Source organism: Bos grunniens, chromosome 14, assembly GCF_055505025.1.
Source record: "Bos grunniens cultivar Pamir isolate PY7600 chromosome 14, Bosgru_T2T1.0, whole genome shotgun sequence".
NCBI lineage: Eukaryota > Metazoa > Chordata > Mammalia > Artiodactyla > Bovidae > Bos > Bos grunniens.
The window spans coordinates 22098576-22111574 of NC_141178.1; the positions used below are offsets into that span (position 1 = coordinate 22098576).

The 12999-nt window shown below is 42.9% G+C and overlaps 1 protein-coding gene across 1 annotated transcript in view; it reads right to left on the reverse strand.

Moving 5' to 3' along the window:
• Window positions 1-12999, reverse strand: part of DPYS (dihydropyrimidinase) — a 97311-nt gene that overhangs the window by 1612 nt on the left and 82700 nt on the right. The window contains exons 8-9 of the mRNA XM_086335338.1: window positions 11286-11493; window positions 482-603 (exon numbers count right to left, since the gene is read on the reverse strand). Of these exons, the coding sequence (XP_086191464.1) occupies window positions 496-603; window positions 11286-11493 (316 nt within the window). The 3' untranslated portion in view covers window positions 482-495. The remainder of the gene's footprint in view (window positions 1-481; window positions 604-11285; window positions 11494-12999) is intronic.

Consider the following 12999-nt stretch of genomic DNA (forward strand, 5'->3'; position numbering starts at 1 on the left):
AACTTGGGAGGCTCACCCAAGTGTTCTGCGTCAAGAGGTCTTTTATCAGTTTGCCCTTTGGCCAAACTATCCTTGAATCTTAAGTCACTTGGAAGTCTTTGACCTTGATCTTGGACTCTTCAACCGTTCAGGAAAAAAGAGATAGGCTAAGGTCATATGTTGGAGAAGGCAATGGCATCCCACTCCAGTACTCTTGCCTGGAAAATCCCATGGACGGAGGAGCCTGGTACGCTGCAGTCCATGGGGTCGCTAAGAGTCAGACACGACTGAGCGACTTCACTTTCACTTTTCACTTTCATGCATTGGAGAAGGAAATGGCAACCCACTCCAGTGTTCTTGCCTGGAGAATCCCAGGGACGGGGGAGCCTATTGGGCTGCCGTCTATGGGGTTGCACAGAGTCGGACACAACTGAAGTGACTTAGCAGCAGCAATGTCATATGTTGTGCTGCAGGAAACCTTGCTGTGCCCACCGTCCCTTACCCACAGCACGTGGCTCAGGGCTGGGCCTGCTTCCTGGTCCCGTGTGTGGAGTCTTCTTTGGATGTCCATGTGATGACTTCTCCTTTATAGGGTTCGCGCTTCACGGGGGTAGGTATGCAAGTCTGAAAGAGAGCATTTCATTTTTCTCTTGTGGTTTATTGACTTTCTGAATTCAAAGCTAAGTTCTGCTATCTAAATGAACTGTGAGATCAAAAACGAGGCAGTGAATTTATCATGTGCCTCGTACTCTTGACCCTTTCACAGAAATTCCCAGCGACTGCAGGTACCTGTGTCAGCCCACTTTCTCTGGCTGGGATTAAACTGCATCAGACAAAGGCCCAGGGAACACATGCTAACACCATTCTTTCCACCGCAACTTTCTCTGGGACCTCTACCATACCCTCCCACACTGGGTTCTATAACCACCGTACAGGCTTATCAAATGTTTTATCTTTTCTCGTGGCTTCAATCCCAGGTGTCTGTGTCCCCAGGGTTCTTTGTTGTACATGTCTTAAGACTTCCAGCATTTTGCGGCAGATTCTAGCAATCTGTGTGTACGTCTCCTCATTTTCCTGATCGTCTCTGCTTGTAACGGGCCTTCCACAGAATTTCCCATCTGGATCTACACCTCTCTGCTGGCCAACTGGGTAGCGGGACCCTGGATTCAGCCAGAGTTAATTCAGTGTTTGACCAGAGTTTTGAAATCAGGACTATCTAAACAAAGGGATTCATAAGGAGTAAATTATATTCTTCATCAGTGTGGAAACAAATTCCCTGACAGGTCAGGTGAATTGTAAACCACCATCATTAAGGGCATGGGCTCTGGAGCCAGCTTGCCTGGGCACGTTACTGTGCTTCAGCTGTAAACTGAGGATGGTAACAGCACTTAATTTATAAGTTGGTTATGAGAATTACATGTTGAGAGGATTAAATATATGTAAATAAAGCATTTAGAATAATGCCGAGTGTATAATAAGCTCTTAACAAATAAATATGTATGTGTGTATGTATGTGTGTATGTTTGTCTTATTTTTACCATCAAAACTAATATCTGATAGTGATCAACAGTGTGGGCTTTAGAGAAAGGCAGGTCTAAGTCTGAATAATAGCTTTGCCATTTACTGGCTACAGGAAACTAGCAAGTTAATAAGCCCCTCTGAGCCTACTTACTCACCTATGAAATGGAGGGAATAAAACCCACGTCCCAGGCACATGAGATTTCCCAGATACAAAGCATTTTCTTCATTCATTCAATAGATATTTATTGAGTACACACGAGCCCCAGGCACAGAGGATAAAGCAGAGAACAAGATGGAGACCATCCCTACAGCTGCAGAATTTGAAGCAAGCTGATCACTCAGTGAATAGGAAGACCCCTGACCTCTGCACACAAGTCCATGCCTCTGTCCATTTCCTGTGTCCAATGGAATGCTTTGCTGAACCTCCATTTCGGCTCACTGTCAGCTAAGTCCCTTCCTTCACCCTGGATCCTGTCATCACCTTGAACATCGACACAGAGAAATGAAACACCGACCTCTCATGGCTGCCACCCAGCCCCTGGACATCATGGTTACTTGGAGCCCATCAACACCTGAAACTTTACACTCACGTAATTCCCCACTCTCTGATCACAATCTCCCTTTCAGGTCTTAAGTCTCCAGGCTTTTCCTTCTCCTGGTTCACTTTCCAAGCCCAGCGGTATGTATAAAAACCTCAGACATGCAGCACAACCTGCAACATGAGTGTGCTCAGTTCTGTCCAACTCTTGGCTCCTTTCTGCATGGCATTTTCCAGGCAAGAGTACTGGAGTGGGCTGCCATTTCCTTCGCCAGGGGATCTTCCCGACCCAGGGATTGAACTCGAGTGTCCCATGTCTCCTGCATTGCAGGCAGGTCCTTTACCCCTGAGTCACTGGGGAAGCACACTTGAAACTAAAGTGATCATAAATTTACCATCTAAACTGGGACATTCTGAGTGCGTAAAGGGTACTAAACATAATGAACAGGCATAATCCAGGACCGTCCAAGCAAACCAGGATTTGTTTCCACCTTCCTTCAACCTTTCTCTTACCGACAATCTAAAGTCTCACGTCTTTCTCTTTTCTAGTGGTTATTTGCACTTGGCAAAACCCGTGGCATATTTCAGTTCAATCATCAGCTTTTTCACAGCCCTTGGAGAAAATGACATCAGTGGGCAGATAATCCGTGTCACCTGCCTTTGTGCTGTGTATTCCTCATCAGCTCCCCTTCCCACCTCCCGGTTCCCACAACAGTTCCTTTGAAACCTTTCTGTCTGTGGTTTTCATCTGTACTTTTTGGTCTCTCCTGGACTCCTTAGGGACAACACTGGTGATTTAAATGGGGCTGTCAAGTCTGGGCCCTACCATCCTCATTCAGGAGAGGGCTTGTTCCACAAGCTGGCTGCTGGTCCCTTGAAGGATCCTTTCCCTGGACCTAACTGCAGGCTCAGGGATGACTCAAACCAGGTGAATCAGGGTCCTTCCTAACATCTTTCTGCCAGGAACATGTCTTCTCCCACTGTGGCATGCCCACCCTCTTTTTTACCTAAACATCTGCAATGGACCTTCAGTAACTCAGCCCAGACAATCGTCAGCCCAGGAAGCTTTAACTCTCCCTGCCACATCAGAGTATCTTGCTTACCACTTTCTGTTTTTGTGTAATAGTCTGCCTCCTCCGGCAGACTCAGGGACAGTGTATTGCTCTGTTTCTCCATAACGAGTATTCAGTAAATAGTTGGCAAGTCCCTACCGAGGGTGGAGGGTGTTGGTGGGAAGAGATCCCTCATGAGAGCTTCTCTCTTCTTTGCGTCTGTTGTCCTGGCCAGAGCTGACTCAGTTTCCCTCATCTTCTTTTGTTCTGCTTCACCACTGAGCTGCTCCCCAGGTTGCACTTGCCCTTTGCACTTAAGACTGCTTTCCAGCTGCTCAGTCACTGTACTAGCAAGGCCACGAGGCCCCTCTCAGCCTGGCTGGTCACTGTGGTCACACTGCCCATCCAACAGCTCTGACCCGACTGGCCAGGTGTCACTTGCACATAGCTTCCCTCTGCATCTGCCGCTGAGGCTCGGGATGGGCAGGGACCGGTTTCCCACCAGAATGGCCATGGCCAACGGCTACTTCGGCACAGACTGACCTTCTTTGGGGAGTTTTCTGCCACCCCACAGGTCACAGCCTTCCCCTGTATAGACAAGCGGACAGGGATCAAAGAAAAGTTCTGGTCTCAAGCCTTGTAGTCCTTTCAACCTTTTCATCTTTTCTTATCCTCGGACATGGTTACATAATCTCTCTTAATGCTAGACCCAGGTCTCGTTCATCTTTGTACTGTTTATCGCCCGGGGCACTGTACTCTGTGTACATTTTAGAACCTCAGTGATGTTCACTCTGATGAAATGGAAAGGTGACGGTGCCGATGCTGCGGAATGTGAAGCTGTCCCTGCGTTATTCCAGAGCTCAGTTGCCCATTTGTTTTCCAAGTAGACTGACACTGCAGCTCTCAGGAAAAGCAGTCATGTGGCTTCTTTCTGGTGACAAACGGCAAATCTCCATCTCAGCCTGGACATGGGCACTGGCATCTGGCATGCCCTCAGAGGGCATGTCCTAGGGGTGTCTTGGAGACTGTCCTAGGGGCACCAGCATCTGGCATAATTTCAGAGGCTGTCCTAGGAGTGGGAATCCAAATCAAGCGGGTTTCTTTCCCAGGTATCCAGGAGTACAGTAATGACAGGACTCCATCCCAAGTCTCCCAACTAAGGGCACACCTATTACTTAGAGGATGTTAATGCAGCATAAAGCTCACAGAAAGGCCAGGATGAAGCATCAGAGGGTTCTGGGTTGAATAAAGGAAGTAGGTCTCTTCTCTTCTTGTGTTCTCTTGGCTTTCTTCCAGCCTCACCCATCAGCTTTCTTCAGCTCTCTTGCTGGCTCTTACCCTCCTCAACCTCTGAAGGTTGACACCCCCAGAGCTCTTTCTCAAGGTCGCTTTCTTCTCTGGTGGCCTCAGACTTGTGGTTTTAAATCTTATATATGCCAGGATTTCTGAATCTTGTGTCCAGCCCCAATCTCTCCCAAATCCCAGACTTCTTTATCCAAATGGCTAATGACGTCCTCACAGGGAGGCGTAACTAGCATCTCAAACAGAATGAGAACTTAAGCAGCAACAAACTATAGCTGATTACAGTTCTTTGAGCCTAGGAACTGCTGTCTTAGTTGTACCTGTATCATACCCAGCACATGGAAGATGAAATAGCATCTGGGGCTTAATAAACATTTGTTAAGTGAAAGATTTCTTGACTGCGGGACTTTTTTTTTTTTCAAACTTTGTAGATGATATCGGGCGATAGAATCACCTGAGGGTAGCATTATCTACGATCACTTGACAGCTTTCTCAAGGAGCACCTCAAGAGACTAGGGTTCTGAATGTACAGCTTTGGGAGACTGACCTGGGTGGTGGCATCTTTCCGCCCTGTTACAGGCTGGTCAAAATTAGATGATTAGCCCAGGCCAGCAGTTCTTCCTGTCTTGATGTATTCACAACCAAATAGAAGGGCTTGAGAGTAAAACAGTTTGAAAGGCTATCCTAAGTAATACAGGAAACACGGATGGCACCTCACCCAGCAGGGTGCTGGTGGTTTACTCACATAGATGAGAGTTCAGTTTGAGTTCACAGTATTTAATGATGATTGTTACTATGATGAGTTAATAGAAAGACAAAAAAGAATTATATCACAATATGCAGTGCTAGAATAAATATTAATTGTAATCATTATACCTGCATAACTGCATTTTAGTTAGCTGATCAGGGGAAAGAGGAAACTTAAAGTTGATAGAAAATTTAACTGTATTGTCTGCAGAGAGTGGAATGCCAAGATGCTAGATTTTCTGATGAGCAAGACCATAGAAAAGAATCTTGAATTCCATGGAGTTCCTAATACAATGCTGACCATGGAGGCTAAGATATTAAAATAGTAATAAAGACAACAGAACTCCCAAATACCAAAAGCAGATGCTGACCTAACACCAAGCAGTTCCTTTGTTCCTTTGGAACAGCGACTGTCTGAGAATAAAATCCACACCTGGCTGGTGAATTTAGACAGGTACTCAGTACCTCATGAACGCCGAGGCTCTCAGAGGTCCTTATGGAACTGAGCTTGCCAAGGGATGGTGAATCACTAGACTCAATAGAGGTGATCTATAACAATGAAAATTCGCATTTTGATAATGTTTTATAATCCACCAAATGTTTCTATTTAATGTTCAAAATACTCTGTGAGCTATTTCTCCAGAACAACGTGAACACCTAATTGGTTTTCAGCAAATATTTACTGAGTGTTAAATGGTTAGATGAAATATGAAAAGAAAGCGTTTAGAAAGTCTCTGTACACAGTGATGTGCTGGTAAATGTTGACAACCCACCTTCCCTTTCTCTCGTCACTCCTAAAGCCCTGACTTAATGCACGTGCCTCTTTCTGTCCTGTAAATGCTCCCACCATGGCTGATTTCAAGCTACCAAACTAACATCACTGAATAAGGAGCTGGGGTGGGATACATACATGTGGCTCCAATATACAGCTCACCTTTTGTAAGTGTAAGTAAGAAGAGATCTACTTACTTTATTCATTACTAGCCATCCATCTGGGAAAATTAGAATTATATGGCAGTTGATGATGACTTCAATTATTAATATTTTCCTTGAGCTACCACATTGAGAAAGACATTGAAAAACTGTCATTTAAGAAATGGAGGACACCCATTTCAAAGATTAGATCAGCCATTCACTCAATTTTATCGTATCTAAATGGCAAATTATGTGTATAGATGCAAAGGTACAGCCAGTTTAAAAGCTTGGGCAGCAGTATTCTGAAACCATGCATGACTCCATGCAGCTATTCCTGCTTCTTCAGAAAATGCCACATGACTCTTATTTTACAAAAGAGATTGGGTTGCTTACTACTGAGAAAAGAGGGGATGATCGGAAGAATGTCTATACTTCCAAGCTTTGGTAAAAAAATGTAACACTCTAAACACACAAAAAGTCTAGAAATAATAAACCATTTGAGTCTAAAGAGCTAGCTTTTGGAGGGGGGTAAAGAATGAATCACATGTAAATTGATTTTGTTCTTTCAAAATGTTCTTGAACATCTCAGTTGCTGTTACAGTGGCCCCCATATGCATCACTGGTTGAATGCACAGATAGAAAAAGACAACAGTCTAAGGGACTAGAACATCTGTGGATTTTGGTACCTGCCGATTCTGAGAACAAAACCCCTACAGATACCAGGGACAATGTACTTTTTTTCTTCCTCTTTTATTTTTATTTCCCTGAATCCCCCAGTACTCTTCCATACGTGACTTTTTATATTGAATTGAAATATATATTTTATTATTATGTTTATCAAATAAAGTTTGATATTTCATCTCCTGATCCAATTTTTTTCCCTTAAGGATCCGCTGTTTAAATGTTAAAGTAACAATTTCCTGAAGCTGTCAAACTACATTAAAATGTCATTTCTCTCCTTTGGACTTCCTCTTAATATCTGTTAACAGTGACAGCTGCACAGCATGATACTAAGTTTTTTATTAAGTCATAAAATCATCGATAGAAATCAAGTTTACAGATAGCCCCACTGTTTGGGACAAGGCACTGGACAATCTTCTGTGCAAATTAATCTAAATTCCTGTCCATGGCCTCTGAAACTATAGTCTTTGTTCCTTCTATTTGCAATTCATCTATTTATCAACACCTACTAGATAGCAAGTATTGGGCATAAACAAAGTAAGTTCTTCAAAGAACTAACATTCTAGCCAGGAGACCAGCTGAGTTCTGGGACTGAGAAACCCTGGCATTTCTCTACAATCTGTGCTTTGGAGTCCAGAGTGGCGAGTGATTAATGTTCTTGGGAAGGATAACAGGTGAGCAGAAGTGGTGTGCGCACTTCCTGCTTGCCTTCAAACTCTTATCCTCACTCACGGAGAAGTTTGAACATTTTAAATGAAAACCAAGGGAAAAGCTCTCATTACTTCATGTGAACATAAAATCTAGGATTCTTAACAGCTCTTTTTCTTACCTTCAGTGTGATATGTTTCTTCTATAAAATTATCTTTGCCTAATGGAGATTTAAAAAAAAGATCTGAAACATCTCCACACAATCTTCAAACCTCTTTTTATCCACTTTATTTGATACTTTCTCCACATTAACACTTTTAAAAATAATGGATTCCTCATGATTTGGGTTTCACAATTATGTTCTTTTTTCTTGTTCTATTGAAATCCCATGGTATAGTGAGAATCTGGAAGGCATTACCACAAACCCTGGCTCTTATGATTCCTCACTGCTTAGCCCAGGGAAATTTTACCTAATTTTGCTGAGAGTCAGTTTTCTACTCTGTAAAACAGGGATGATGCTATCTCTCACATGGCTTGCTGTGCAGATTAAGTAAAATAAAAACTATTAATTACACCAAGTACAGTGCCTGACAGATCATAAGTACTCAGAACAACATATTATAATGACAACTATTACTTATTGTAAAAGCAATCATGGACTAAAATACCTTCAAAGTTGAGATCAGAAGAAAATATTAAGAAACTAACTCACAAAACTGATGGTGAACTCTGAAAAAAATGACACTGACATTAATTTTGCCAACGAAACACCCAACAATTGAAATAGAGAACTGATAAAGCCAATCATGTGGTGATCTTGGCTGCCTCAAACATTTTCCCAACAGGAGGAAGACTTAGGCAAAGTCAGTCTTTTAAATACAGTCTATCAGGAAACCTGGGTTCAATCTCTGGGTCAGGAAGATTCCCTGGAGAAGGAAATGGCAACCCACTCCAATATTCTTGCCTGGAACATTCCACAGACAGAGGAGCCTGGTGAGCTACAGTCCATGGGGTCGCAAAGAGTCCAACATGACTGAGAGACTAACCCTTTCACTTTTTCTGTTGGATCTACCACTTCTAAGTCTACGTTTCTGTTTATTCCTTGTATTACTACTACGAGTGTCATGAATGAACTAGCTTCCACCAATGTCTCTAACTATTTTTTCCCAAACCTAGTACAGAATAATTTACCTCCCATTAACTTTGGCCACCTCATGTGAAGAGTTGACTCATTGGAAAAGACTCTGATGCTGGGAGGGATTGGGGGCAGGAGGAGAAGGGGATGACAGAGGATGAGATGGCTGGATGGCATCACCAACTCGATGGACGTGAGTCTGAGTGAACTCCGGGAGTTGGTGATGGACAGGGAGGCCTGGCGTGCTGCCATTCATGGGGTCGAAAAGAGTCAGACACGACTGAGCGACTGAACTGAACTGAACTGAACTCACTTTAAGGGCTTCCCTTGTAGCTCAGTAGGTAAAGAATCTGCCTGCAGTGCAGGAGACCCGGGTTTGATCCCTGGGTTGGGAAGATCCCCTGGAGAAGGAAATGGCAACCCACTCCAGTATCCTTGCCTGGAAAATCTCAGGGACAGAGGAGCCTGATGGGCTACAGTCCATGGGGTCACAAAGAGTCGGGCATGACTGAGCGACTAACACTTACTTACTTAACTCACTTGAGTCAACCTTTATGTTTTACAGTATGTGATTTATTGCTTAAGCATATAGCTTTTGGAGTCAGACAACCAGAGTTTATGTTTTGGTCCTGCCATATATGACCTGTATGACATTACGAACTTTATTTCCTGAAGCTTCAGTTTCCTAATATTTAAAGTGGGGAAAATAATAAATACTCCCTCACTCACAGGGTTGTTACAGTGACAAGACCCCCTAGCACTGTGCTTTGCCTCAGTAAGAGCTCAGTAAATGTTAGTATTGCTGTAATTTACCATATGATATTTAGAAATACATGGAAACCTTATAGTTTCTACCTACCTGTCACCTGTCAGTGTCAACATTTACAAATTAACAAAATAAATGGCAACCTTAAATATTTTGACTGGAATACAGTAGATGAAGAATTGTAACATTCTGAGAATTTACAGCATTCCAGAGTACTTGTTTACTAAATCAAAGCTTTAGGAAGTGATTTTTAAAAAAGAAGAAGTAAGGATGAATCTTATTTATAACAAAGTCTGAGAATCCACAAGCAAAAACATTTCACAAGACATTAGGGAAGAAATCAAAGACACTACAAGATCCAAATGAAATGAATCAGAAAAGAGCTAGAGAACTTTGGAAAAAGAGAAATGTACTTTAAAATGTAAAAAGACAAGGAAGCCTTAGAACTAATACAAGTGTTATAAACTGTAATGGTTATGTAGTCAGGTTGGGAACCTTAATGAGTGAAGCCTGCAGATGAAAGTCATAAAGGCTGCCTCTGCAGGGCTCCGTCACCCAGCTCTAGCCTAGTCTTACCCTGTGAGATTGAAGGCACTGGTTGCCTTCCATCACTTCCAAACCAGCCGTTTAGATGATTTTAATCTGAAATTTTTGATATGTTAGTGTATTTAGTGAAATGAATTTTTTAAATTGTTGAAAACACTGCATGACCTAAATAAACAAACGTGGAAATGCAAGACATAGTAAAAGAACATACCTTTTAATACCTCTCTTATAACAACAGGATTATTACAAAGACTTTATTATAAATTCAGTCATCAAAGGGGGAAAACAAAGAGACAGAACTGATATTTATAGACCTCCCACTAGTGCCTTATATTTTACAATCTCACTTGACTCTTACAAACTCCTGGGGAGAAAACACTATCCTCGTTTTCGAGATGAGGAAGCAGCCCAGGGACGACAGAGAAGCTTGGCCACACAGCGAGGAAATGTGAAGTCAAGATAGAATTCATATTTACTTGACCCCAAACCCTGCCGTGAATGCACCTTGAACGTGAAAGTGAAAGTCGCTCAGTCGTGTGCGACTCTTTGTGACCCCATGGACTCCTGGAGAAGTCCATGGAATTCTCCAGGCCAGAATACTGGGGTGGGTAACCTTTCCCTTCTCTAGGGGATCTTCCCAACCCAGGTCTCCCGCATTGCAGGCGGATTCTTTACCAGCTTAGCCACAAGGGAAGCCCAAGAATACTGGAGTTAGTAGCCTATCCCCTCTCCAGCAGATCTTCCTGACCCAGAAATCGAACTGGGGTCTCCTGCATCGCAGCCTGATTCTTTACCAACTGAGCTATCGGGGAAGCCAGGATGCACCTTGCAGACCTTCAACTACAGGGAGCGTAGTTTCTCAAGGGGCAGTTGTTGAGCTTGAATGTCATGTTTTTGTTCGTAGGGGAGGCCACGCCTCTCACTGCTGCTCCCAGCCAATGACAGCACGCCACGTAACTGGACGCAGGAACGGGCTCACGGGCTGTCTGTAGGTTGCTCAACCTTTGTTAGTTTGTATGAGATGGTATTCTAGGATGCTCCTCACGCTGTTTTTTCTCCCTCTTTCATTGGGGTTGGGCTTGAGTTGCAGTCTGATGGCTCTCCACAGTCTTTCCCCCTTCCCTCCCATTTTTCTCTCAGGTGTAAAACGGTGGCACTTTTATCTTTCTGGATGGCTACTTGTGAGACGAGCCTGACTAACAGCAATTGCCAAAAGGCCCATAGCGGCCCTGAACTTGTCTAGGAAAACCCGACTTGGTCCATTAGGAAACCCTGAATAGGCAGTAATCTGCAAAGGAAAATGCATCCATCCAGTAATGATTTTTTCTTTGAAAGCTCTATTTATCCCTAACTTTTTCTGACATCCCAGGAATATGTTACCCCACTGTATGTGATAATACCAGCACCAACATCCAGGAGCACGTGACAGTCCAGCCCCTGCAGGCCCAAACTCACCTGGTCCCGTTGCTTGATCCGTTTGTAAATATATTCAGCAAACGGTTTACGAGGAATAAACTTCCCATCTCCTGCAGAGACACTGAAAACTCCAGCTTCGTATGCGACTTTGCCTCTTGAAATAGTCACCACGGGCACCCCATGGCAAACCATGCCCTCGAAGATGTTGAAGTTGACAGCCTGATGATGAGTTTTTGCCGAAATGGTCCTGATGTAAAAACAAAGATTCTCCTGATCATGCCTGGCTCACTTGACAAGTATGAAATATTAAAAGAATGGCTTAGAAGAAAATTTAGCAACTCTATTAAGCCATAGCTTTATTACTGGAACAAGTGACTTTAAGAATAGAACATAGCATTAACATTTCATTACAAAGTAATTACATTTTCTGAGAGAAAAACCCAGTAGATCACTCTTTATGGTGATTAAAGAGGTGGAGTGGGTGGAAGAAGGGCATTGTCTCTCATGTTTATGATTTTAAGTTATTTTTATGTATATGTTTAAAGAACAAAATACTAATTATAAAATATTTCAAATAGATGAGTCTGATGAACACACTGACCCAATACCCAACTCTACAGAATTTTAACTTTTTGCAGACACAGTTGAGGCTTCCTCAATACTTCTCCCCAAATTCCATTCCATTCCCAGAGGCAATAGTTAAAGGGTAGCTTTCAAGGAAAATCATATCTTGAATTTCTTTCCCTTGTCTGTGGCAAAACTGGAAATTTGAGCACAATATAAATAACAAAATATGTTAGCATATAATCCCTTAGCATATTTTGTCACGTGTTTGCATATTCATCAGCTGTCTCAGCAGTTTATTAATACTTCTCAATCATATACAATATGACTTCCAGGCTGGATATTTGGAAATGCTGGGTGTCTCCTTTCCCTAAATCACATTAAATGGAAAATGAAAAAGAAAATCTGGCAGCAGTGGATTTGGACCATACAAGCATAACCTGAAGTTTCTACAAGTGCTTGCTCTCAGGAATGGATTAAACAAAAGTGATTTGTAAAAAAAAATCCCAAGGTTAGGTCGAAGGAATAGCAGCTAACAGCTCCCCTGCAGTCCTAATCTGGAGGGTCAGAGCTGGGAAACTTCACAGAGCCACTTCCAGTGGAAATGAATGGGATCACACTGGCCTGGTCTTGGGTTCCAGAACCCCATACCCAACTACCTGTTGGGTTTCTACTCCTCAACACATCCAAACAAATTCTTGATTTTCCATGATGACTACAGTCCACACACTTGAATTTGCTCCTCTCTTGAATTTCTCATCTCAATAAACGCTACCTCCAACTATGTTTCCTCAATCCTTAACCATCATCAAGCCTATTGATTCCACCTCTTCCCCCAAAGATCTCAAACCTGCCCACTTTTCTCCCACTCTGTTGTCCCACTGAGTCATCTCGGTGACACCACAACCATCTCTCATCTGGACAACCTCAACACCTCTTCATGTTTCCACTCTATTTTTCTTTTTTTTTTTTTTTAGCATTTTGTCTGTACTGTGCTGCATGTGGGATGGTTCCCTGACCAGGGATAGAATCCAGGGCATCTGCAGTGAAACCACCAAATCCTAACCACTAGGCCACCAGAGAGCTCCCTCCGTGTTTCAACTCCTACCCTTCTGCACTCCTCAACCCTCCCCACAAAGCTGCTCAAATGATTTTTTTTTTTTTTAATGAGTATCACATCAGGTCACAT